We start from the raw sequence: 27,044 nt of genomic DNA, 5'->3' as shown, positions 1-27,044 counted from the left end.
GCCAAGTCTTCTCCTGACCCTGAGAGGAGTCTCTGGGCCCCATTTCCCGGGGAGGAGGGCAGCATGCAAGCTGCTGTGATTGGCTGGCCAAGAAGCCAGGGTACTGGGGGCCCCCCGACTGCTGCTTGTCGAGGAACAGGATTCCTCTTCCTGCCAAGTCGCTCTCAGAGATGGGAGTAGGAGGCCGGAGTTGGGAATCCGGGAGGCCCCACAGCTCTTTGTGATGAATCTGGTAGTTCTTGGCCAGTCTGAAGGTGGAGCCAGTTTCCAGGGCCAGCAAGCGAGATGTTTTTGGAGGGGCTTGGGCTGGAAGGTAGAAGGGGACTTCCTTTTTGTGAAAAGACTGGCACGGTGTGTGCGCCTTTGTGTGAGGGGAGTTTTTCAGAACAGGCCGCAAGGACTCTTCCTCCACTCCCTCTGCCTGAGCTGGGGGTGGAGTGTGCAGATGCCTTCCTAGAAGGTCAGAGTTGGAAGGGACTGCAGAGAACTCGAGTCAGTCCAAATCCTTGTGCAGCAGAGAGGCCCAGAGAAGGAGGGGGAAGCACTACCCTGAAGCGGATGAGGAGGGTCTGGGTCTTCTGGCTAGCCCAGGGGGCCTTGAAGCCTACAGATGTGGAAGCTGCCAGGGCACTGCCACTAATCACTCCCAGGGGTGTGTTGTCCACCAAGCGAGGGTGGAGATTTTCAGGAGTTGCCCGGATACCGGGTAAGGTGGCTGCCTTCCCTCACATGGGACCCCTGCCTCCCCATAGGGAGAGCCCCACTCCAGGTTGCCTTCCAGATGGTTCCTTGGAGGCTAGGTGCTTTTGTTCACTTCTGAGTTAGAAGTTGGAGCACTGGGACAAGCATGACTAGAATGCTGGCTTCTCTGCCCAGCTTCTTTTGCCTCCAGGCCAGGCTCTTTTCTTTAGGGCCCTGTGAGAGGCTTGGGGGCTGATTGGGGAGGATGACACTTAGGTGGGGGCCAGGAGAGGGACAGCGGCGACCGGGGACCTGGAAGAGGTTGGGCGGGGTTGCCATTTCTGCCTCAATAAGGGGCCAAACCCATGAGTTCCTTCCTGAGATAAAACAATGAAGAAATCCTCATGCGTGCAACTCAGAAATGGGGCCGGGACTAGGAACCCCAGACGAATGGATTGGGGTGGGGCTCCCAGCCTCCCTCCAGAACCTAGCAGTGGTATATAGGTGTGAGCAGGCAAAGAGAGGGTTTGGTCTCTCAGGGATCATCTGGACCCATCCTTTCAGGCTTGGCCTCCCCTTGGCTTCCTGAGACTTAAATGACACTAGCCACTGTGGTTCCAGGTAAAGGGGGTGGAATGGGGTGCTACATCTCAGACCCCCCCACCCAGTGTCCCACCAACGGGATGTGGGTTGGGTTGGGTTGGGTTGGGCAACCTCCCCTTTGAGGAACCTAAGGTTTGGTTCAGTGGCTGTGTCACAGAAGGCGTGGCCTCACGTTCATTCTGGTTTCTTCAAGGGGTGTGGACTTGGCTGGGATGCATAATTGGAGGATAGGTTAGTGGTGGTCTGCCCTTTCTCAAGTCCTTGGGATTTCGGAGAGAGTGCTTCACCCCCGAGGAGGCTCAAGGTTATGACACTGCCGGTGGTATTTGCTGCTGTAGTCTTTTCTTTCAGCCCTGGCTGGGGAAGTGCCCAGAGCCCTGCATGAGGTCAGACCTACATTGTTGGCCCCCCGAAAGCTAACCAAACAGGATTGAAAAGAGACTGTTTCTATCAAACATGTAGTTTTGGGTCTTAGTAAGCAAACAGTAGGTGCCCAAAGCCAACTCCCCTAGTTCTTCTGTGCCCTGGACCCCCCATTCCACAGCACCAAGTCTGTATACCCAGAAGCAAAGCTGGGTCTTGACCTTCAAGTTTGATGGGCTTCCTTCCCTGTGAGACTTCTGCTTTACTCCCAACCCTTCCCTCCTCAGCCACTGACTCCACCCTCTTTCCCAACCTCCAGGACTGGGAGGTGCTGGTCCTGGGGAAGCTCAAGTGGGACCTGGCAGCAGTGATTGCCCATGATTTCCTGGCCCTGATTCTGCACCGGCTCTCTCTGCCCCGGGACCGACAAGCCTTGGTCAAAAAACATGCCCAGACCTTCTTGGCCCTCTGTGCTACAGGTAAGATTTTTTGCCAAATGAGGAAATTCCGAAGCTTCGGAAGGGTGGCACGTAACTGGATTGTGGTTTGTACTCCTCTCACGATTTGTGAATATTCGATCCCCTCTTGAGATTACGGGGCCCAGAAAAGGCAGAACATAATCAGAGCTGTATGGGATTTAAGAGACCCCCCATTATTTAGGGGCTGAGAGAGAAGTGACTTGCTCAAGGTCTCACAGTGATGAAGCTGGGAGCAGAACCAAGGTCTTCTTGACCCTGGTTTTGTTTCCACATCAGGAAGAGCCTCATTCACTCCCCGGTCCCTGGTCAGGCTCACTTCCCAACCCCCATGGACCTGACGGACCTGTGGGAGTTTGCTGTCTACCCTGGTGCCCTCTAGGAGAGCAGCCCTTTCCTGCCCTCCTCCGTTGCTGCTCTTCTGGCACTCACTGCAGGGAGTTTCCTGCCCTGTTCACGCTGCCTGGCACTTTTCTGAGCCATAGGAAGTCCACACTAAGCCTTTGCCTCATGCTTGCCTCTCCCCTCTTTCCAAGATTACACCTTTGCCATGTACCCGCCATCCATGATCGCCACAGGCAGCATTGGGGCTGCAGTGCAAGGCCTGGGTGCGTGTTCCACGTCTGGGGACGAGCTCACAGAGCTGCTGGCAGGGATCACAGGCACTGAGGTGGTGAGTGCGGGCCGGGGGAGGCCCCCAGGGCGCCGCGTCAGCTCAGCAGTTCCTGGAGCAGTGCTATTCCCTGGGCCTCCAGCAGAGGGAGGCGTGCATCCCTAACCTAGTCCCGGCTTCTGGTTTCAGGAGCCCCACCCTTGGGGCTTGTGTGGCCTTTTATCTCCTGCCTTGGTCTGGGGAAGAGCAGGTGTCTTGGGTGGGTTGAAGGGCACTGTCCCTGGGTGCCCTTTTCTTGCCAAATGGTACGCAGGAGTGGGGGTGGAGGATCTGCTGTCACACGCAGGGTTGCTCTCACACCCCCTTGCCACATCCTCTTGGCAGTTTCTTAGAACTGAAGGTTGATTCCTGGGGCTGGGCTGTGGCCTAACCTCCCCAGACTTTCCTGTGTGCTGGAAGGTGTCCTCCCCCCGCATCTGCCACCAGCTGCTGTGGGGAGCGGAACCTTAGTCCCAAAGGGGACCTTCTACCATCCCACCCAGCAGTCACTCCTCACCGTTCCCCCGTTTGCAGGACTGCCTGCGGGCCTGTCAGGAGCAGATAGAAGCTGCGCTCAGGGAGAGCCTCAGAGAAGCCGCCCAGACCTCGCCCAGCCCAGTGCCCAAAGCCCCCAGGGGCTCCAGTAGCCAGGGGCCCAGTCAGACCAGCACTCCCACAGATGTCACAGCCATCCACCTGTAGCACCGGAGAGGCCCCCTCCAGTGGCCACTGGCAGCAGAGGAGGGGACACTGCCACCCCCCCCTCCCTGCCTGCAGGAACGAACCACGCCACATCTGAAGCCTGAGGGGGCTCTTTCCTATTCGCCCCTTGCAAAGCAGAAGGGGTCAGGCCCTACCTATCCCTGCAGTGTGCACTAAGGGGCCTGGCCAGCCAGCCATGTTTGGGTGGCCAGCCAGGCTCCTCTTTTTCTCTGCATCTGACCAGCTCTGCTCCTTCCCTGATCCTAGCTGGCAGTGGGCCAGGCTGGTCAGAAATGAAATTGAAGTAGATAAAATACATGTACCAGCATTCCTTTTTGAGGCCCCCTCATATCTGGGGCTCTCATGTTCTCAGATGCCAACATGCCCCCAGTGCCTTATAAAGGTGTCGCACCTTACAGAGTTCTTGCATTTGGATTGGGGTCTTTCTGAAGAAGTTTCAGATATTCTGATAGACATGTGTGAGGGGTAACAGTCTGGACAGCTCCTCTTGACATACTTTGGAGGCCCCTGCATAGTCCATGCTCACAGCTGCTCCCAGAGGGCCAGACCAGGCCTCTATCAGAGGGGCAGAACCAACCAATTCCTCCTTGCTTTGCTTGCCGCTCAGCTTCTCCTGTGTGATTGAGGGGGGGTCAGTGCTGAAGGAAGAGGTGGTGTTAATTTATTAATTGTTTTGAGGACAACTGTAAGAGGGTGTGGTGGGGCCCATCCACCCCACAAGCGGTGGTAACCCTGGTGGTTGCTGCATCCCTCCCCTCTGCTACTGGCTAGAGGATCTTTGTGGCCGAGGAGCTGCTACAGCCTGGGGTGGGGCCATGCCCTCCTCTCCCTCTGGCCCTCTGCCCCATCCTCTGGGGGTGAGGGATGGAGCAGGGATAAACTGGAGGTGACTGAGCCCCTGTCTGGAGAGGGAGGCAAGCCCTGTTGACACAGGTCTTTCCTAAGGCCACAAGGTCCAGGCTGGTGGCCCAGGACCATCATGCTACCTTAATAAAGATTCTGGAATAAACCTGGCTTTGGCTTCTTGGGTTGGATGGTGGTATGGGGAAAAGCTATTTCTAGCATGCACGATGTAAGCAGAGCAGAAGTCAAGGGTCATGATGCAAGGGTCCTCACAAACCATTTCTGTAAAGGGCCAGAGAGTAATTAGGCTCTGTGGGCCATTTGGTTTCTGCCCCAGATATAGTCAGTTCTGCATTACAATGGGATGTACGCATTCCTAAAACTCACTGCACCATGCAAAATTGCACAATAAAAACCACAGGGCTCATGGGAAAACAGGCTTGAGGCACAATACTCAAAAACTTAATGAATGACACATTTTTTTAAGAAGGAAATAAAGTGGATAGCCTAATTTTTACTTTAAATGGTTAAGGAACCTATATACTACAATATGGCCCTTTATCTTGAAAAAGACCTGAAGAGAAAGAGAGAGAGAGAGAGAGAGAGAGAGAGAGTGTGTGTGTGTGTTTGTGTGTGTGTGTGGAAGCAGAGGTTAGAAGGCTGTGGAAGGCAAGCTATGACACCAGGTGTGGGTGTGGTTCCCCACACAAGGTACACTGAGGTAGTGCTGGTGTTTGAGGCCTGTGCAGTCTGTAGTACCTGGCTTGCTGCAGCTGAGCAATTTTCACGTAGGTTCTCAAAGACAAATGTGCAGATAAATGTGAAATTCGTGATCAGTTTCTCCCCAAATATATAAACTGGGTTGGAATGAATTCATCAAAAGCAAACAAAAAGGATTCTAGAAGGATTGTACAGCTGGCCCTTGAACAACATAGTTCGAACTGGGCAGGTCCACTTATACGCAGATTTTTTTCAATAGATGTATACACTTACGGTAATGATAAACAGGAATACTGTATGTGTGATACGTAACTTACACAATGTGTGAACTGACTATATTATCAGTAAGGCTTCCAGTCAACACTATATTGGTAGTTGTTTGTGGAGTCAAAAGTTTTATACACAGATTTTTGGCTACATGAGGGGGCTAGCGCCCCTAACCCCCATACTCTTCAAGGTCCAACCTTACTCAACTCTGCTGCTGTAGCATGAAAGCAGCCCAGCCATAAAAATACAAATGGATAGGGATGGCTATGTCCTAACACTTATGACACTGAAATCAATTTCGTATAATTTTCACCTATCACAAAATACTATTAATTTTTCCCCCAGCCATTTAAAAAATGTAAAAATCACGATTAGCTCATGGGCCATAAGAAAACCAGCATATGATTCTAGTTTGCCAACCCCTGGTCTAAAGCTTTAAGTAGCCAAGAAAGTTAGGGAACCTGTCTAGTGGTGACTCCGGATCTACTCATTCCGGGGCCTGACCTTCTTATTCTCTGTAGCTCCAGTTTTCTCTAGGGACTTTCTCCTGTAGCAGTCCACACACAGCTGAGACAGGACCATCTTCTGAACAACCTCCTGGTCGCTGGCATTCCCCCAAAGTAGCCTCTGCCTCTATGAAGGCTCTACCTGGAGACACAAATTTACAGAATAAGGAGGTGGGGGGGGGGAGTATCTCTGTAAACTGTTAAGAATCCACTCCTAGATAGGAACAGGGAAGAACTCTCCACCTAAGAGAGAAAGCAAAAAGATCTCCACTGATCACATCAAAACACAGAAGTTCAATAAATACCTGCCTTTGGTTTTTTTCCCACATCCCAGTGACGTGACACAACAGCCTGAGATAAAGAACCTATTCCAAGCCCCAGCCAGGGAGTGGGAACGCTGGTGTGGGGCACCTCAAGTCAGGTCTCAGAACTGAGTAGGGACGAAGACCTGGAATGGAAGAGGGAGCCAGCCAGACCCTCCAGTCCTCCCTGTCAGGTATCGGGAGTCACAGATGCCTGTGACCTCTCTCACTGTCCTGACTTCAGCTGTAAAAGCTCCGTGTCACCAACAGGGAATCCTGGTGTCCCCTCATGCCCCTCAGACCAGGGCAAATCACTTTCCTCACTCCATGGTGACAGGCACATCTTCCACATCTCGGGGGACTGCGCTCTGAAGCTCACGCCTGATCTCGGGGGACAGCTGTGGATGGGGCTGCAGCCGGAGCAGTTCCAAGAGGGCCTCTTTCTGATCCGTGGCCAGGTCTGCCTTGTAGCGCTGGACCAAAGTCAGGAGGCACTGGTGCCAGAGCACAGGCAGTTCGCGCCTCTCTGTCCGGAAGCCCAGAAAGTGGAAGACCAGGGCGTCCAGCACGCGGTACGGCAGCGCATACTTCTTATCCAGCAACAGTCGCAGGAAGATGCTGTTAGCACCACTGTATTCCATCTCGGCAATTTTCAGCATGGCTGCGCTGGTGGGGAAGGAGATGCTAGAGGGAAGATCCGCCTTCTCCTGTCCCTCCTTCCCCTGTCCTCCTCCGCTGGCCCCTGCACTGTGCTATTCCTAAGAGGCCATCTCAGGCCTTCTCACCTACCCAATCTGACACCCCCTCGGCCCCAGTTACCAGCTCTATGCAGATGCACCCCAAGTCCCCACCTCTCACTCAGCCCCTTGTCGCAGTATCTGGCTAGAACAGATTCGAGCATCTGAAGATCTCCACCCCCAACATACTTTCTTCCCACGTTCCTCATTCATTCATTCATTCTTTCATTCATTCAACTATTTACTGAGCACCTGCCATGTGCCAGGCACTGGGCTCCTGTTGTGGGGGAACTTACATTCTAGTGGAGCAGCAACACGCTCAGGAGCATAAACAAGCCACAGATCCAGGGCAGTTCTAGCTCCTTCTCCATTCTGTCCGCCCCCCGCCCCCCCAATCCTGAGACCTCTCCTATCTGGGTATCTCCTGACTGACTGTCCTCCACACCCACCAACACTACCTGGAGTGCAACACAGGGATGGAACATTTGGTGATGATGCTACCCACGATGATGGCTTCCCGCAGGGTACAGGTGCCAGACTCGCACAGTGGGATCAGGATCCCTGGGGAGGGTCAGAGGGGCAGTCACCTTGAGTCCGGGGTGAGAGAACGGCGCTAGAGCAAGTCCCCCACCTACCCGAGATATAGTCATCTCCCAAGTCAGTATTGTTGTTTTCACCTGCAGGAGCTCCAGCCCCTCCCTCTCCGCAGCCTCCTGAGCTCCCACCTTTAAACCAGGCTCCAGGCTTGAACAGGGCCTTCTTGAGTGCCATGTAGAGGTGGAAGTTGAGTCGTTTGTACTCAGCGATGTCGTCTCGTACCCGGGGGAGCAGGACAAGGTTGTAGAAGCGCTGAGCCATGCGTTCCTTGAGGTTAGAGGCGAAAATCCTAGGGTTTTTTTTTGGGGGGGGGGCGGGAAGAAGAAGGATATGGGGGAGATCCCAGGTCACTCAAGAGCCTGGCTCAGGCGCTTTAAATTATCACCATGGATGGCGCACACAAGAGATGTGAGGGATGTGTGGGAGTTAGCTGTGTGCACCTGACACCTGAGTCAGATGAGAGAGGTACCCCACAGGAGGGGTACAAGGTGCACCCAAACAGAGTGAGCACTGTCCTAGGGACAGCCATAACTCTGCGCTATCCCCCTTCCTTCCCCAGCACGGGTTCTCTCTACCCTGCTGTTACGAGGGACCCGAGCGTGCCTGGGGAGCCACAGACTTCAGGAACCCCTGACACACCAGGGGTTGTCCCCCAATAGTTATGAGCCCCGCTTCTGGAAACTTATCACAGTGGAGTCTCAATGGGGTCCTGGCCCTGAGACATGAAATGGGAAAGCTGGGAAAACAGTGATCTAAAGAAGCTCCAGCTAGAACTCTGGGGCAAGACTAAAATGTAATGACAATGGCAGAGAAAGCCTTTCCCCCCCAACCCCCGGCCTCTACCTTGTGGCTTGGTACATGGCGGCTGCAGTCCAGGCCTCGGGCTCCGTGATGTAGAGGATCTGCTCCCAGTTGGAGAGCGCAGGGATGATCTTGAAGGCCTTGGGCAGCTTCCCACTGCGGTACTTGGACAACACCTGGGGACGAGGGTGCAGAATCAGCACTGCCAATGACACGGAAGCCGTGTGCCCTGTGCCAGGTCCGTCTCTGTGGTTTTCACGGCTTAGCTCACTTAATCCTCACAGGAACCCTGTGCTAAGGATGTGCTCTTAGCACCCTCGTTTTCCAGGTGGGGAGAGGAAGACCAGGGTGAAGGAACCTTCCCCAAGGCCACCAAGTGCCTGAGTGGCAGAGCAGGAATCTGAGCCCACACACTCGGGCTCTTTAAGTTTGGTCTTGGCCACTGTGCCTCATTTGTGTGAGGAGAGAAAGCCTTATGTGGGAGCCCACAGCCCCTGGGAGGGTATTCTATCATGGCTCTCCTCTCGGCTCTCACCTCCCGGACCCCCCTGTAGACCTCCAGAACCCGGGGGTCCAGCTGCGGCATGGGAAAGCCTGACACCTCTGACATAACCGTCTCAACTTCCGTCTGCTTCTCAGTCAGCTTCTCCATGATGATGTCAGCCAGGGTACGCCTACAAGTAAGGGAGGTGCGGGAGGCAAGGAGAGAGGGCTGTGGTCAGTCCAGGAGGCTTCAGGCAGCCCGCGCAGCTCCCTGTGAACTCCAGTACGTCTGTGATCTCACTGGGATGTGTGGCCCCAGCCTCCCTGGGCCCTAACACCCACTGCAGAATCCCTGCAGGGTGCAGAGGACCCGAAAGTCATTCAGTCTGGGACAAAGCTCACAGCTGTAGGGAGGTGAAGAACCTGGACTCTGAAGTCAGTCGGCCTGGCTTCAGATCCCAGCTTTTCCTCTGCCGGTATGACCCTGGGCATGCTCCTTGGCCTCTCTATGCCTCAGTTTTCCTCATCCGTGAGACAGGGATAATAGCAGTACCTAGCTCATCAAGTTAGCATGAGGATTACAAGAATTAACATTTGTACGTTACTTGGAACTGTTGGTACACAGCGAGCGTGCAGTAAGCACTGCCTACTTCAAACGCACCTATAATGTGCTGGCAATATGCGGAGGGCTTCCCGTTACAAAGTCCTGGTGTGACCTCTCTAGAGGGCCACACACATCTCAGTTACCTTCTAAGATTTCAAGTAGCTGGGGGTCATTAAGGAGGGACTATGACACAAACTTTCCCCCCAATTTCATTTATTAAAATTTATGGAAAAATTTCTAAGATCAATGATATTTTTCTCAGGTTCCTTATGCAGAGTATATCAAACAAAACCTTATCATGATGGTTCAGAATTACTGTTACATTGGGCTTTGGTATAATGGTGTCTTCAGAAGCTGCTAAAGTATATTTAAAACACCTCCTGTTTTCTCAACACCAGGCACTGAGGTAGGGCTTTGCAGATGTTATCTCATACAAGCTGTGCGACATCCCGTAGAGGTGTCATTACGGCCCTTATTCAGACACAGGAACTGATACCCACAGAGGTCAATAACTCCCCCAAGGTCTCACAGCCTTGGTGGGAGTTAAACGCTGGCCTCTCATGTTCTAAAGTTCAGGTACTTGACAGTACACTATAACGTGCCCCCAACTGCACGGGCCTCTGACTACTGAGTTCACGTGGGTCTGGGCTTGCTTTCAGAAGCTGTCAGCTGTCATTTCTCAAGACTGCAGGCAACCCGTTTTTGGTAGCTGCAGGCAAGAAAATCATCCGACTAGTCCTGTCAAAATGCTGTGTTACCAAGGAGTTCTGAGGTGCTGAGTGAGACCCTGAGGGGCTCTCTGGCAGGACAAACACACCAGCCCAGAACATACTTTGTGACATCTACTTCAGCTGCTGGGCATCAGTGTGGGCAGTGGGCTCATTTCCTCACTCTGTGCTCTCAAACAAGTGACCACAGAACTTCTCCTTCAGCTTCCCTGTCTTATTCTCAGTATTATCAGCCAACGAAAGATGCATTAGCCCCCCAAAGCCTATAAACCCTGTCACGTAAGTATCACAGGGTCAGAATGAACTAGTTGAGGGACTTTATCCGAGACTCCCCCTCCCCTGGGTCAGAATCTACAGGCTTAAGAGTTTGATTGTAGCACCTTCAATGCCCACGTTTTGGAGCTGCCATTTAGGATACATGGCATTACACTGTGCTTCTACCCGGGGGCGAGTCTGCTCACCAGGAAACATTTGGCAGTCTGGAAACATTGTTTGGTTATCACAATTGTGGGAAAGACCACTACTGGTATCCAGGGAATAGAAATCATCCAGATGCTAAACATCCCCCACCGCACAGGACAGCCTCCATAAAAAAGAGAATTAGCCAGCCCAAAATGCCAGTAATGCCAAGGCTAAGAAACCCTGGCTGAAATGACGCTGAGAGTATGAAAGAGACCTGGCCAAGGAAATCGAGCTTAGCACTAAGAAAACCAAGCAGGCCAAAACCAAATCCGATGGGATGGATCGCCCTGGAGGCATGAGAAAAGGCCCTGGAGCTGTTTTCCCGGGGAAGCCTGGGCAGTTCTACAACAGGTGGACAGATGGGCAGGAGGTCTGGGTCATTCCCACCCGAGGATGGGCCAATTTTGCCAAGCTGGTTCCCCACAACCAGCTATGCTCAGGCCCTTCCCAAAGCCATGAAATCAAAATTGCCAGGGCATATGCTTCTCTGCAGAAAGCTGCCACAGGGACCGGACATCCCACACCCCAGGCCATGCCAGCCCCACCTGGCAGGAGGGTTCTTGTTCATGAACATCTCAATGGCACGCTCATCCTCAGGGTCCACGACCACCTCCGCATGATGGCCCGCCCCCGTCATTGTGGCAGCCTTCTCCAGGGTGGGCCACTCCTCATCCTCATCATCTGATCCATCCTGCGGGACTCCTGGACCTAGAACAGGAGAGGAAATGGATGAGCAAAGGCAAGCCGTGGGTGAGGGATGTAGAGGTCAATTCAACTTTACCCATCAGCACAGTACAGGCCTCGCATGGGCTTGTAACAGACACAGATGGGTGCAGTGAAAGCAATGATGCCCCCACTGTCTTCCAGTTCCCAGGGGCTTCCTGTTCCCGATCTTGCTTGAGAAACAAAATGTACAAATATGAGCCAAGGAGACAGCGATGCCAGTGAATAATCGTTAAACACACTACACTCACTTATATAGCAGGGGCTCTTCTAAACACTGTATTTAATTTTCATAACACCAAGAAGTAGGTACTAGTATTCTACCCAGTGTCAGATGGGGACTCTGAAGCATAGGAAACTTAAGTGACTTGTCTAAGGCAGGTAGTCTGCGTTTAGACTGCGCATTCTTCACCTCTGTTCTATACACACTGTAGCGCTTCGTTATATGCCAAAATCAGTGGCAGAGGCAGTGTAAACCACAGGCACATAAAAGGTGATGAGAGCAGAGGACAGTCAGACTCTGAAAAGGCAGTATGGGAACTGGAGGAGTGTGCTCCAGACGTGGGTCACAACACTGGCAGGAACAGTTGGTTACAAGGGTATCTAACAGGCAGTAGCAAGAAATAAGGCTAGAGGGGTAAAGTAAAGCCAGACTGCAGAGGGCCTTGAGGCCAGGCAACGGAGTTCAGATTTCAATGGAACAACGCCCCCTTTTTAGAACTTATTTATTTAAGAGAGAGTGGGCGCACATGCACACGAGCATGAACAAGGGTAGGGGCAGAGATAGAGGGAGAAGGAAAGGGAGAAGCAGACTCCCTACTGAATGCAGAGTCAGACACTGCAGGAAGCTCAATTCCAGGACACTGAGATCATGACTCGAGCCAAAGTCAGACAGGTAACTGACTGAGCCACCCAGGTGCCTCTGGCACAACCCATTTTTATAATGAACTATTGGAAGGCTACAAGCTGCCTGCGCATCTGAAAAGGGATGTAATAATCCAACCAGAAAGATAAAATGTTACACGGGAACACCTCAGTAAGAACAGAGGCAGTGTGGGCACCTGGGTGGCTCAGTCGGTTAAGCGTCTGCCTCCAGCTTGGGTCATGATCGTGGGGTCCTGGGATCGAGCCCTCATAAGGCTCCCGGCTCAGCGGGAAGTCTGCTTGCTGTCAAATAAATAAATAAAATCTTAAAAAAAAAAAAAGACAGGCAGTGTGTGATAAAAGCTAAATGGGGGAGGGGGATGCACCAGACTTTTGTCTTCATGTGCTAACAAATCCCAAATCTGTGCTTGTAGGTTGATTTCCCTTTACTCCACTCACTCCAGCCCTCTCCTGTACAGCAGCTCTTGGATGAGCCACAGGCAATTCAACCCTCACCTATCAACTGAACTCCTCTTTTCCTTTTAGGTCTCTGCTACTCGCTGTGTTCCATGTCTTAAGTAAATGGTACTACTGTCCACCAAATGCTGAGCCAGATCCCAGGACCCTGAGATCATGACCTGAGCAGAAGTCAGATGCTTAACCGACTGAACCACCCAGGCGCCCCCAGGTATTTCCATTTTTAATGGAGTGGACAGGATAGGCCTCTCCGAGAAGATGAAGAATCAGGGAATAAACCTACAAAGGAATGAAGACAAAAAGAATAAGAAGGGCAAAAGCCCTAACTTACTATGTTTAAGGAACAATAAAGCCTGTATGGACAAAGAGGACACGGGGAAAGTAGTAGAAGAGGTCAGATTGGCAAAGGGGCAGATCATGCAGGTCTTTGAAGTCCTCCAGCTGTTGCGAGTAGATCTAAGGGGGATGGGATACTAATCAGGAAGCTACAACAATAATCCAGGTGAGAGATTATGGTGATTCAAACAGGACTGTGTTCCAAGCTGATGAGAAGTGGTCTGACTCTGGATCTATTTTGAAGGTAGAGTCAACAGGATTTCCTAACAAATTAGATGTGAAGTAAGAAAGAGAGGAGTCCAAGGTTTCTGTCTTGAGCAAATGGAAGGATATCATCCTGTTAACTGAGATGAGGAGGACAGTGGGAGGAGCAGGTTTGGCAAGAATATCAGGATTTCTGTTTTGGACACATTAAATTTGAGATGTCTATTAGACTTCAAATGGGAGATGTCAAACAGGCAGCTGAAATAGAAGAATCTGATTTTCATGGAAGAGATCTGGGCAAGAATACAAAGTGAGGAGCAATCACTAAGTAGATGGCAGTTAAACCATGAAACTGATGACAGCACCAGAAAAGTGACATGAAGAGAAGAGATCCAAGAACTGAACCTTGTGGCCCATCAATGATAAGAGGCTGGGGACAAAAGAGGAGCCAGCAAAAGATACTGAAGCCAGGAGGCCAGTGTTCAATTGTGTCCAATACCGCTCTCAAGACAAATGAAAGAGATCTGAGAGACAGATTAAGCGACTTGGAGGTCAACACGTCCACCCTAATAATATTGACCAACTTTTAATTAGTCTCTCTCCCTCTTGAACACCTAAACAAGATCATTCTTTCTGCTCAGAGCACTCTCCACTCGTTTTTCAGGTCTCAGCACAAAGGTTATGCAATCTGGGAAGCCTGACCCCCAAAAGTAATGCTACTTAGAAAGAGAAACTATACTTTCTTTATTCTGGAATGTATTATTCTAATCATTAATTTAACTGTCTCTCTCTTGGGCTAGACTGTAAGATCCTGAAGTCAGGCACATGGCTATCTTGTTTCCTTCTTTACCGAAACCATCTAAACTCCTAGCACAGTGCAAAGCACGGACTAGACAACTCCTAAGAATGTACAGAACAAATGGATAAATGTTAGGAGTGCTCAGTGGCGTGAGCAACTACTCCCTGTTGGTCTAACTGCGGGGGTGCCTAGAAGCGAGTATCTAAAACTACAAGTGGGAGTAGAGGGCTCTGACCACCCTTAACCTGCTCCAGAGCTGGGTCTCCCATTTCATTACCTTTGCAAGGGTGTAATGCGGACCCCTTATTTATTTTATTTGATCTTCTTGATTTCAAACGATTCCCCTATCAGGGGAATCGTTTGGCCGTCTACTTCCCCCCACCCCCAGAAACTAACCACCTTCTTCCCGGCGCTCACCCCCCACCACTCACCCAGCCGCGTGGTGCGCTCGCGTGGCGCTGCGGGCTTGTCCCCAGTCCCATGCTCCGCCTCGAGTTCCTCCTGCTGCTGCCGTGCTTGCTGCAAAATCCGTCGAGTCAGCCGGGGCCCCACATACTCTTCCTCTTCTCTGGTCCCACGACCCCGCCGCTTTTCCCGGGCTCCTGCCCGCACCGCGTCCCCAGCCAGGATCTGCTCAGCCAGGGGCGCATGTTTTTCTTGACCCGCAGCTCCGCGAGCCGCCTTGAATTTGGGCATTTTCCTCCAAAACTTTGCTGGAAAGCCTTACACGTGCCAACGAAAGAAAAGGAAAAAAAAAAAAAAAAGCCTTCAGTGCGCTTGCGCAGTGAACTCCCAGTTCCCAAGAAGCCCCCACGTAGATTACAGCGTCTCCTAGCGTTCGGAGGCCAGCAGTGCCATCAGCGCCGTCACACCCCCTAAAAGAGCTCACGGGTCCTGGAGCTAGACTCCCGAATAAACTCATTGCATTTAACGTTGGTTCCTATACGTGGTGGCAGTCCGAGCGATGATTTTCTACTTTCACGGATCGCGGACCTATGTGGCCAAACGTGAACTTCCCCAGAAGAAGGCTGGGGGGGGGGTGGCCAGGAGCCGGGCAGTGACGTCACTGGAGTCGTCACCGATGAGGTGACTAGACCCGCCCCTGTTCCTCGTGGGCGCGTCGACTGGACGCTCTGTTTTTACGTCATTTCCGCAACACCTCCCTCGGCAGAAGCTTGCATTAGGGGGGATTCACTTAGTGTGGACGGCCGCAGAACACTGTGATTCAGCTGTTTATTCCTGCCACCCTCCTGGCCGGATACCATGGGAGTGACTTGGTAGGACCGCAAGGGACTTTGTGGGGCTGCGCTTGGGGTCGGGAAGGGCCCTCGGAGTCTGGAGTATACCCGGGAGGGGGCTCGGGACCAGGGTCCGCCGTCCCCCAGGAGCTGAGCAGGATGTGTGGGTGAGGGCTGCAGATTCTCTGGGCTTGTTTGCTCGAAGATACTCCCAGTCCTGGAAGGCGGCAGGTGAAAGGTTTTGTCCCAGGAGCTCATCGGTGGTTGTGTACTTCCTTCCTTTTTCTTCCCAGGAGGCCATCGGGCTGCCCGGGGTGTGGAACTTAAGGGTTGGAAATAGGATGCCCGGAGTAGGACCTAATCTGCAGGCGGGGCTTGAGGGGGTGCGGGATAGGCAACGAGGAAACCACCTTTTTTTTAGGTGTTTCTCCTGCCCCTCCCTACAGCCACCCAATACAGTTAAACCAGCCCGTGTCTGGTTCTGGTGTGGCCGTTTTAAGTTCTTAAGTCTAGGGAGCGGGGGGAAGAAGCTGTTGGGAGTTAGATTGGGGTTCAGGCACATCACCTCTTCAGGATCCGTTTCCTACTATGTTTAATTATATGGTTGGTCTAGTTTCTATGGACTTTTAATCTCTAACGTGATATAAGTAACGTGGCAGAGAAAGGTATGGCCTAATGTTCTTGGGGGCATGAGTTCCAAAATGCTAGATTTCACTTTTTTTTTTTTTTTTTTTTTTTGCTTTGCTTTGAATATTGGTAAATATTAGCATGGTTCCAGTCAGAGAGGGCTGGAGGCTAGGATATTCTGAAGTCAGTGGCTGGAGCCTGTGGGAACTACTCTTTCTGGTAGCTCAGGTTCGTGTAGGCTTGTCTGTTACTGCACCTTTGTTTTCTACAGTGGGTATCATGAGCCTTTTCTAAGTCTTCTAGTGTAAGGGGGATGTGTGAGGGATGGAATGAAAAGTTTGTAGCATAGAGCCTTGGAACCCTGGAAGTCCCTGTTCTTTCAGTAGAAGATAGAGAGAGGGAATGGGCTGTCAGTCTGTTTGGGACCCTTATCAAGTTTTTCACACTCCTGGGGCTTCTGACCCCTGTAACATCAGTTTAGGGATTCTCTTATTTTTCTCAAGGCACGTCATCTCATTGCTCATGAGTGTGTTTTCTGATGGAGAGTAGTGACATTTTTAGCAACAGCAAGACTCCCATTTTTGTACCTTCATGTAGTTGATCTTAAAGTAATGCAGTGTCTTCCAAAATTCAGTAACATATGGTTTTTATATAGCTAGGTACCATCTGTAGTAGTTATTAATGTTTTCTTTTGAATCTATTTATTTTCCCCAAAAACATTTTAACAGGCAGCTTCATCTCTAGGGAGGAAATCTAGTATAGTGGATAAGAACACAGACATGGAGCAGCCTGCCTGGCTTTGAATCTTGACTACACCACACCAAGCTCTGTGACCTTATGCAAGTTACTCAACCCCTCTGTACTTAAGTTTCTTCATTTGTAGCAAGGAGATAAATAATAGCTCATCTCATAGGGCTGTTGTGAGGATTCAAAGAGTTCATTTGTCTAAAGGCCTTTGGACACTGCCTGGCACATGGTTGATGCCTAATGATTGTTATCCACTATGAAGGGGAAGCCAGTTTCACTTACCATAGAAGGAAATCTTTTAGTCCATTGTTTTGATTTTATTCTTGTACATACTGTTGCCTCTAGTTCCTAAAGATTATAAACTTGAGCCTTGCTTTCTCTTTGCTCCTAGGGCTGTTGAATACAATTTTCTGCATTGACGAAATGTTCTATAACACCATTGTCTAATACACTAGCCTTCAGTCACAAGTGGCTCTTGAGCCTTTGAAATGTGGGTGGTGCAGCTGAGGAGTTGAGTTTTTAATTTAACTTGTTTTATTAGTTTAAGTGTAAATAGCCACATGTGGCTTGTGGCTGCTGTACTGGACAGCGCACGTTCAAAGTGTCCAAGAAATGGTAAAAACATACTAACCCCAAATTGAGATTTTCCTGATAGAGTCAGAACTGAAGGGATCGCAAAGGACATCCCTTTCTCACATGACTCAATGTTATGAATTGTTCAGCCTCTGTACACTTAAAACCTTTTCTTGAACATTGGCACACATGTCCTGCTTGGGAAACACTGGTGTGATAGATAGGAAGTTCACTACACTGATGTGAGTGTCCTGAGATCTGTGTTCTAGTTCTTAGTGGAGCTCTCAGGAACCGTGAGCCTCTATTTCCTCATCTTTAAAATGAGAGAGAGGGTCAGGGTAGGTGGTCTCTAAGGTAACTCCTGGCCCCAAAGAGCTGTGATTCTGTGGGTAAATGAGTGGCTCAGTGAGTGTACATGTGTCTACGGATACTGATGATTTGGTCCTCTCCCTTCCAGTGTGTCCCAGATGCCTGTGGCTGAGGGCAAGAGTGTCCAGCAGACGGTGGAGCTCCTCACCCGGAAGTTGGAGATGCTTGGGGCAGAGAAGCAAGGAACATTTTGTGTGGATTGTGAGACCTACCACACAGCTGCCTCCACTCTTGGCAGCCAAGGTCAGTGAGATGGGTCTGCAGGATGGCTGGAACCTCACTTGGAGTTGATTGACATTCATGTTCATTGAAATCTTTATGCTCTTTTGCTAAGGATGGTATTCTTGAACATGTGGCAGATGTTTCTGAATTCATTAAATCTCGGTCCTTCATCTCTTAGATTGGGCCGATGCTTTTCTTTCTGCACTTTGCACTTTAAAGCTGTGTTTCTCGGGGGATTGGTCACTGGCTAAATGCATCTAAGCATCTGGGTTACTTGTTAAAGGTGCAGAGTCCTGGGGCGCCGGTGTGCATGAGTTGATTAAGCATCCAACTCTTGATTTCAGCTCAGGTCATGATCTCAGGGTCCTGGGATCAAGTCCCGCATCGGGCTCCATGCTCAGCACAGCACCTGCTTAGGATTCTTTCTCCCTTTCCCTTTGCCCCTTCCCCCGTTCTCGCTCTCTATTCTCTCTCTCTCAAATAAATAAATAAAATCTTAAAAAAATAAAGATGCAAAGTCTCAGCTCTCCTTACCACTTGACTGGTGCTGCAAGCCCCATAATTATACTTCAGCCAGCTCCCTTGATGATCTTTATGCACTCTTAAGTTTGAGAGAGACTCCTTTTAGGCCCAGAAGTCTATGATTCTTTCACAGCTTTAAAGTTTTTAGAACTTTGTGCAGAAAGGCTTTCAGATTCCTACACCTAGCCAGTGGCCTTGGATACGTCATTGCATGACCTTGACCATTGAATCAACTTTTGTTTCAAATATATTGAGATGGGCTATGGATGATGGTGGTAGGGAGGCAAAGAGAATCTTTTTTTTTTCTTCAAATTTTTATTTAAATTCTAGTTAGTTAACATATAGCGTAATATTGGTTTCGGGGTAGAATTCAGTGATTCGTCATTTACATATAACACTGGGTGCTCACCACCCATTTAGCCCCCCACCCACGTCCCTTCATCAATCCTCAGTTTGTTCTCTGTTGTTCAGGGTCTTTTATGGTTTGCTTCCCTCTCTCTCTTTTTTCCCCCTCCCATATGTTCAACTGTTTTGTTTCTTAAATTCTGCATATGAGTGAAATCATGGTATTATTTTTCTCTGACTTACTTCACTTAGCATAATACACTCTAGTTCTATCCATGTCTTTGCAAATGACAAGATTTTTCTTTTTGATGGCTGAGTAATTAATATTCCATTATATATCTACATAATATATATAGGTGTATTAGATGTATAAATTATATATATGTGTACAGACACATTAGATATATAGATAATAGGTACACACATATATATATATTTCTCCCACATTTTCTTTGTCCATGCATGAGCCAATGGACATTTGGGCTCTTTCCATAATTTGGCTGTTGTTGATAATGCTGCTGTAAACATCAGGATGCATGTACCCCTTCGAATCTGTATTTTTGTATCCTTTCGATAAATACCTAGTAGTGCAATTGCTGGGTCGTAGGGTAGTTTCTTTTCTTAAATTCTTGAGAAACCTCCATACTGTCTTCCAGAGTGGCTGCACCAGTTTGCATTCCCACCAACAGTGTGAGAGGGTTCCCCTTTCTCCACATCCTCACCAACATCTGTTGTTTCCCATGTTTAGAGAACCTTTGAATATGAGTTAGAGAACCTGGGTTCTCTTAGTCTTGGCTCTGTAGTAATTTGACCTAGGACAGTTCCAAAGCACAGTGATGAAAAGGCTAGATCATGGAACCAGAGAACTAAGTCCTGGTCACATACTGTCACTTAGGGAAGTCCCACAACCTATGACTGTTTCTGTGCCAGTCATTTGCCTATTTCCCCGTAGATCCATTCCTCATACCTCCCCTGCAGACAACATTTGCCAGGCCCCCTTTTAGTCACCTTTGGCCAGTGAGGGGCAGTGGGGAAGTTTAGAGGCCCGAAGCAAGGGAGAGCACAGGATCTCCTCCTCTCCTGCTTTGGGTGGTGTCTCCGGCTGTGACTGCGGTCTCTTCCTTGGTTTTAGCTCCTGCTGGGTGCCCCTTGTGCCTCGCTCTAATGACAGCACATCCTCTCTTTTTCCTTCCAGCCTTTGGGTTGGTAGTAGCTCCCTGTACTGCTAATATTTGAGTGGCCTCACCATTTGTTTGGTTTGTCGGTTTTTCCAACCTTGGTATTTCGTTCCCTGTATTAAATCCCTTCTAATGAAACTATTTGCTACGGGGTCTGTTTCTATACCTTCCTAGGACAGTTCTGTCATTTGCAAAATGAAAATATCATAGTACTGATCCCCTAGTGTTGTGCTCATTAAATAAGTTACTATGTGCAAAGCACTTAGAACTGAGGTGGTTGTGTAGTAAGTATTTAATAAATAAGAGCTCTACCGAGTTTCACCATCAGTAAAATCACAGTGTTACCATTACTTGTGCCTTCAGTAGGAATCAAAAGAGAGAACAGTTATGAAAGCATTTGGAAGACAAAACATTTGTGCACAGGTATAAGACGGCGTACCGTATCTATGAAACTATGTGTTGTAGGCTCTGTTTTCCTGATCTGACCTTTACTTTTTAAGGAGCTACAGTCGAGTTGGGGAGAGGACACATTCGCAGCGGACAGGGGTTGGAATGGAAGGAGCAATAAACTTGAGGTCAGAAGGCGCAGACTGGAGTTCCAGTTCTGCTCCTTACTGGCTCTGTGCCTTTAGATCACAAGTTCTCACACGGACCAGCTTTCACATCACCCAGAGAGCTCATTAACACAGATTGCTGGGCCCCTCCCAGACATTTCCTCTCAGGAAGTGTGGGCTGAGGCAGAGAATCCGCATTTCCAGCAAGTGCCCAGGTGGTGGTGCTGCTGCTGCTGGTCCCGAACCCTATAGGCTTCATTTTCCTTGTCTGTAAAAGGGGGACAGTAACACTGGTTCTGCTTGCTTCACAAGTTTGTGCCAATACAGAGATACTTTTTTTTTTAAGATTTTATTTATTTATTTGCTAGAGAAAGCACAAGCTGTGGGAGAGAAAAAGGGAGAAGCAGACTCCCTGCTAAGCAGGGAGCTCAATGCAGGGCTCAATCCCCAGGACCTCAAGATCATGACCTGAGCCAAAAGCAGACGCTTAGCCAACTGAGCCACCCAGGCATCCCCAGAGATACTTTATTTTGATTTTAAAAATACTATTACCTGTAAACAATTGGCAGTGCCTTCTTAAAAAAAACTTTAGTTGACTTTCAAAGTATTTTCAAGACAGTAAGAACACCTACAGACTCCTATAGTATGAATTAAATAATTACAGTGAGTTTGCACAAGAACAGAATGACAGATCAGCTTTGGATGTCTTTTTTTTTTTTTTTTGGAAGGTTGAAATGTTTTGCACTGGGTTTAGCAGGAGGTGAAAGGTACCCATTGGCAGCAAGCAGTCAGGAGGGATGTGAGGAAAGGTTGGTGCAGAGCCTGTTGAGTTCTGGAAGCGGCAGCAGAGTGGAGGCCTGTGTAGAGGTCTCTCCGCCCTATCACCTCTTTTCCACTGTTAAATTCTCATTCTTTTTTTTTTTTTTTTAAGATTTTATTTATTTGACAGAGAGAGACACACAGTGAGAGAGGGAACACAAGCAGGGGGAGTGGGAGAAGGAGAAGCAGGGAGCCCGATGCGGGGCTCGATCCCAGGACACCGGGACCATGACCTGAGCTGAAAGCAGACACTTAACAACTGAGCCACCCAGGTGCCCCTGTTAAACTCTCATTCTTGCCTAGAATATCTTTCCTTCTCTGTGTGGCTGAACCCTACCCTCTCTTCGTATCAGAGTTCAGGTCCTGTTTTCTCCATGGAAGTTTTTCCTGCTGACTCTTGCACACTTTGATCTCTTTCTGCTCTGGTCTTTTTTCCTTCCAAGAAGATTTCTGGTCTATCCCATGTAAGCACTTTGGTCTTACTGTCTCTTTAAAAGTTTTTCACCTGTCTTTATTTTTTTTTCTTAAAGAGTTTTATTTATTTATTTGAGAGAGAGAGAGAAAGAGCAGTAGGGAGGGGCAGAGGAGGAGAGAGAGAAAGAGAGAGAAGCAGATTCCCACCTGAGCAGGAAGCCTGACGCGGGACCCCTCACCTGTCTTTAATGAGAGCATCAGCTTCCTGAGGCCAGGTGCTAAGTCCTCTACTTGCACGCCTCTTAAACTCTAGCACAATGTTGGGGATAGTTAAGTCCTTAATAAATATTTTATAGTTAAGTCTTAATAAATACTTGGGATTGTGGTAGTCTGTCCCTTAATTCTTGTAGTGTATGAGAGGGCGATCTTGCTTTCCATTTTCAGTTGACCAAATATATGTAGCTTTCCTTTCTTCTTGCAGAAAATCTCTAGTAGTGGGGCGCCTGGGTGACTCAGTCATTAAACGTCTGCCTTCGGCTCAGGTCATGATCCCGGGGTCCTGGGATCGAGCCCTGCAATTGGGCTCCCTGCTTGGCGGGGAGCCTGCTTCTCCCTTTCCCAGTCCCCCTGCTTGTGTTCCCTCTCTCTCTGTTTCTCTCTTTCTCAAATAAATAAATAAAATCTTAAAAAAAAATCTCTAGTAGTAATCAAGAAGAAAACTCATTTCTCAGAGACCAGAAGGGGTAGACTGGGGCTTGAAACTAGACCTTCTGATTCCAGATCTTGAGTCCTTTCTGTGAATGTGCTGATTGCTTCCCAAGCCAGCTGATACGTTAAAGTACTCCAAGGGTTCGGGTGCTTGGGTGGCTCAGTTGGTTAAGCGTCTGCCTTTGGCTCAGGTCATGATCCCAGGGTGCTGGGATCGAGTCCCACATCTGGCTCCCTGCTCATCGAGGAGTCTTCTTTTCCCTCTACTGTTCCCCCCACTCATGTGCACGCATGCTCTCTCTCTCTCTAATAAATAAATAAAATCTTTTTTTCTAAAGATCTTCTTGATTTGTCATCAAGCAGCCATCTATGAGCCCTTCACTCAACTTAAGAACTAAACTGTTACCAGTGCTATTGAAGTTCCCTTGTGCTCCTCACGTTTTCTGTAGAGCAGGGTTTTACCACACGCTGCCTTGCCTGCCGTTCTTCTCCCTTCCCCTTTGGAAAAGACTGTTGGTGAGGGGATTCCCCCCACATCGCCCTCCAAGATGGCTGAGGTAATGGCAGATTGCCATCTGGCCCTGTTCCCCACATTTGACTCTATTCCAGGGTTTGCAGAGGAAGATCTTGATGCTGATAGAATCTCTGTCCCTGCAGGTCAGGCTGGGAAGCTGATGTATGTGATGCACAACTCAGAGTACCCTCTGAGCTGCTTCGCCCTCTTTGAGAATGGCCCTTGGCTTATTGCCGACACCAACTTCGATGTGCTTATGGTGAAGCTCAAGGGCTTTTTCCAGAGTGCCAAGGCCAGCAAGATTGAGACCCGGGGTACCCGTTACCAGTACTGTGACTTCCTAGTGAAGGTGGGCACAGTCACCATGGGGCCCAGTGCCCGAGGCATCTCCGTAGAGGTAAGACCTTGGGGAAACAGGAGCGGTATGTGCTGAAGGGCTGCTCAGCAGAGGGCTCTGCAGATTTTCTCACCCCTCTGAATGCAAACCGGTGTTTATGCCTTCCTCATCCCTGTCTCCAGGGCATGTGTGCTCCCCTGTCCTTGCATCTTTTACCCTTTCTTTAATCATTCAGGTTCTGGCCCAGGGTGGGAATGGGAAGCTGGGTCACAACAGGTAGAAAGCTTAAGAAGGCTGACTTGCTGGAGAAGGGAAGGGATAGTCAAGGGAGGAAGGTGAATTGTGATGTGGAGGGACTGGTCACCCATCACAAGGACTGGAGCAGACCAGTGCAACTTTTTGTGCAGGTAACTTTTGGGAGGTGGTCCCTAAATCGTGTGTCTACATCCCTTTCCCTAGTACACCTTAAGATAGGTCTCAGAGGTTGTATAGCTAGATGAGCCTCTCCTTTTGACATGCTGTCGGCTTCTTTCGTGGTGGAAAGAGATGTGTGTGGTGATTCATCTCTGAGGTATGTATTGGAAACCACAAAGAGGGAGTGTGGCAGTAGCTGGCTTTGGGACCAGTGAAATTCCTCAGTCTACCATGTGCCCAGCATTGTGTGAGATTTAAAAAAAAAAAAAAAATAGGTGACCTACAGGGCCTGCCTTTTGAACATGTACGATTTAGTAAGCGAGTGAAGCTGAAACACACAAACTGTTTTTGAAGTTAGTCCGTAAGACATTCCGAGGCACATTGCCCTGGGGATTCAGGCCAGTGAGAGCACTGGTGACTTTGAGGATGGGGATGCTTTCTTCCGGAGTAGCGTGTAAAGAGGGACTTAAAATGTAGAGATGTGGGCCACCTGGGTGGCTCAGTTGTTAAGCGTCTGCCTTCAGCTCAGGTCATGATCCCAAGGTCCTGGGATCGAGCCCTGCATCAGGCTCCCTGCTCTGCAGGAGGCCTGCTTCTCCCTCTCCCACTCCCCCTGCTTGTGTTCCCTCTCTCGCTGTGTCTCTCTCTGTCAAATAAATAAATAAAATGTTAAAAAAAAAAATGTAGAGCTCTGGGGATAGATAAGCCCCACTAAGCATTCCAGGTAGGGAAAAGGGCCTTAGTGGTAAATTACTTCTCTGAAACTTCTTGGACCTCTGGGACCAAGATTTCCTGACCCCTTTTGGCTTGTGATACACCTTGCATTGGCTGAGACCCACTGGGAACCCACTGTCTGCTTATCCTAAATGTTTCCAGCTTTGTAGTACAAATACATCCCAGCTCCTTCTTTATGTGTTTCTCCTTATGCTTACTAATTATTTTTCCTGCCATCTTTCCAGTGAAAAACCAGGAGAAAGGAATGAGAAAGTCTTAAGATGTATCTCCTTTGACCCCTGCCATATTGGTTGGGAAGTTACTTCTTAGGGTCAGTTGGGGTCTTTTGTGGGGGTAATGTTTGGTCTTAAAGAGACTTAAGAGCATATGTGTCTACTTTGCCCCCTATGGACACACATACACACACACACACAGATACATATACACTCTTAACTTCTATTGTTCATTTTCTCTCAGAATTTTCCTGAGCTCTCCTTGGATCTTCAAGCAGCATAGCAGGGACTATACCGTTCTGAGATCATCAAAGGGGGCCTGTGTCTGTCTCTGGGTCTTGTCGGTTGAGGCTGTAGGTTGATAAGTCCCAAGATGAGAATGTGAGAGATGCCTAAAGGGAATGATGCCGGGTATGTGGAATCCCTAGTGTTTGGCTTGAGTATTTTCCTGTGGAGCAACATTGTGTTAGAAGGTGTGTGTCTTTGGCTTGGGGTTGGAGAAGATGGGAGCAGGGGGCAAGAGGTGCAAGAGAAGCAGAAGACCTTGTCCTTGCCCTCACTCACCCTTGTTCTCTGTTCTTTTGGTCTGCAGGTGGAGTATGGCCCCTGTGTGGTAGCTAGTGACTGCTGGAGCCTGCTGCTCGAGTTCCTACAGAGTTTTCTAGGCAGCCACACACCAGGGGCTCCCGCAGTGTTTGGAAACAGACACGATGCCGTCTATGGCCCAGCAGATACCATGATCCAGTACATGGAACTCTTCAATAAGATCCGCAAGCAGCAGCAGGTGCCGGTAGCTGGGATTCGTTAGTGACTGGCAACTGCCTGGCTGAGCTCTGTCACCAGGGGGACTGCGCAGGAGGAGCAGGGGCTGCATCCTGAGGCCCCTGGACCCCAGAAACCCAGGGCAGACGTGGAGGCCTCTCTCCCTCTTCACAGCTGTGACTTTTGTTCTGGGGATCTGGACTCCCCTCCCCTGACCCTCACGCACAGCCCCCCAGCAGCGGCTTCACCCTGCGCCTTACTGGACTTGACCTGTTCTCAAGAATGGTAATTATGAAGAGTGGAGAAGTGTGGAGCTTTCCTGCTTTAGGGGAAAAGGTAGGACAGACCTGCCCGGCGCTGGTGGGAAAGCAGTCTGTATCTCCAGCGACTGAGGACCTGCCTTAGGTCCGCGGTGGATGGACCGGGCTGGGCTGGGCTGTAATAAAGGCCTCTTCCTCTACTCCAGGGATGCAGGTGGGCTTCTCCTGGAGAAGGAGTAGGAGGCATAACTCGGTGTGATGGCTCTCATTTCCTGACCTGTTTGCTGAAGTGGACTGTGCATTGACTTTTCTAGGATGTTGCCAGAGTCCTTTGGAGTCTCCCTCTGACATCCTTCCATTCTGTTACGAATGAGGTTAAGCCACAGGCTAAGCTGCTATAACAAAGAGAACCTAAAGTACAGTGGCTCCTAGTAGAAGTTTATTCTTCTCTCTTCTAATAGTACAGATATTTTCAGATGGTCTGGGGTAGATTTAACTGTACAAGGTCACCGGGACCTCAGTTTCCTTCTGTCTTGTTCAGCCAACCCTGAGGTGTTGACCTTGCCCACAGGGTCAAAGCAGACTCATCAGCTCCATGTCTACAATACACCGGGGAAAGAGAGAGCAAAGCACTTTCTTTTTAAAGGATATGACTTGGAGTCACTCAAATCAGTGTGGTCACACTTTGCTGAAAGGGACGCTGGGACATAGAGCCTCTTGCTTCAGTGGCCATGGGTCCAGTTAAAACTCAGGGGCTTCTGTGACTAAAAGATAAAGGAGAATGTGGGGGCCCAGTCAGGGGCCTCTGCTACATGGAGCTCAATGGATGTGCCTAGGAGGGCTCTTGGTTGTTATTTTGCAGAGCACCCCTGTATCGAAACTATTTGTTTGTGAATTGCATTGGGATAGGGCAGGCGCTAGAGCCACTTGTGAGTTTCGCTGGCTTAGTCACACTGGGCAGTCAGTTTCGTACCCCTTGCCTAAGGGTTCACAGCTTCCTGAGCTCTTGGTCCTCATCTCATTTGAGCCTCTAAGCTGCTCATTGGACTTATGTCGCCTGTTCACCCAACTCCGGCTACAGAAATGTTCAGTCGGGCTAACATTGATATATACAGGCAGGGATGGTCTGAGGAAACACGTTAACGTACTTTACTACAGACCTGTCCTCAAGGATACCGTCCCTCACTTAAGGTACCTCAGAGAAATTAGTTTCAGGTCTAATGCCTCTGCAACAGGAATCAGGAGGCGATCATGTTTCCCTTGTAGCTTTGGCTGGCAGGAAACTCAGGTTAACTCTGTAACTGCAGGACCTGCCGGCTGCACTTTTTGTTCTCCTTTGTCCCTGGCTTTTTTGTTTGGTTCTTCGTTCTGTTTTTGCTTTTTTAAATTGAGGTGTGTTTTAGATGTCATTTATAGACAATAAAATGCATAGATTTTATGTTTTTGGCCTTCTGATTTATATTTGCTCTTGTCCAGCTTTATCTGTTTGTATTTTTCTGTAGGCTCCCTCAAATCTTTTGTGAGATGAGACAGCATTTTGAAT

At 49.4% G+C, this 27,044-nt stretch overlaps 3 protein-coding genes across 7 annotated transcripts in view; 2 read left to right on the top strand and 1 right to left on the bottom strand.

Moving 5' to 3' along the window:
* The window catches only part of CCND3 (cyclin D3), a 98,249-nt gene extending 85,430 nt beyond the window's left edge, over nt 1–12,819 (top strand). For 3 of the 4 annotated variants that reach the window (XM_025890601.2, XM_025890600.2, XM_025890598.2), the window contains 3 exons: nt 1,967–2,126; nt 2,660–2,796; nt 3,310–4,507. In XM_025890601.2, the coding sequence (XP_025746386.1) occupies nt 1,967–2,126; nt 2,660–2,796; nt 3,310–3,477 (465 nt within the window). In that variant the 3' untranslated portion in view covers nt 3,478–4,507. Of the gene's footprint in view, nt 1–1,966; nt 2,127–2,659; nt 2,797–3,309; nt 4,508–12,681 lie in introns of those variants that run through there. The other variant, XM_025890599.2, reaches the window with a different exon arrangement.
* On the bottom strand, nt 6,128–14,869 carry BYSL (bystin like). Its single transcript, XM_025890596.2, has 7 exons — nt 14,383–14,869; nt 11,094–11,256; nt 8,807–8,945; nt 8,314–8,447; nt 7,599–7,759; nt 7,332–7,434; nt 6,128–6,802 (listed from the first exon to the last, which is right to left on the bottom strand). Exons 1-7 carry the CDS (start codon nt 14,645–14,647, stop codon nt 6,457–6,459), a joined length of 1,311 nt encoding a protein of 436 aa, XP_025746381.1. The 5' UTR covers nt 14,648–14,869; the 3' UTR covers nt 6,128–6,456.
* Nucleotides 12,687–25,755, top strand: MED20 (mediator complex subunit 20). 2 transcript variants are annotated; one of them, XM_025890602.2, is made up of 4 exons: nt 12,687–12,823; nt 17,594–17,748; nt 22,925–23,178; nt 25,072–25,755. In XM_025890602.2, exons 1-4 carry the CDS (start codon nt 12,789–12,791, stop codon nt 25,285–25,287), a joined length of 660 nt encoding a protein of 219 aa, XP_025746387.1. In that variant the 5' UTR covers nt 12,687–12,788; the 3' UTR covers nt 25,288–25,755. The 2 variants fall into 2 exon arrangements, with proteins under 2 accessions (XP_025746387.1, XP_025746388.1); XM_025890603.2 differs by lacking the exon at nt 12,687–12,823 and adding an exon at nt 14,944–15,228.
* Nucleotides 25,756–27,044: the final 1,289 nt, after the last annotated feature.

The sequence above is a fragment of the Callorhinus ursinus genome, unplaced genomic scaffold, assembly GCF_003265705.2.
Source record: "Callorhinus ursinus isolate GAN/ISIS: 27379988/994484 unplaced genomic scaffold, GSC_fseal_2.0 scaffold22, whole genome shotgun sequence".
Taxonomy (NCBI): Eukaryota; Metazoa; Chordata; class Mammalia; order Carnivora; family Otariidae; genus Callorhinus; species Callorhinus ursinus.
This window is presented reverse-complemented; position numbering and strand designations above follow the sequence as displayed.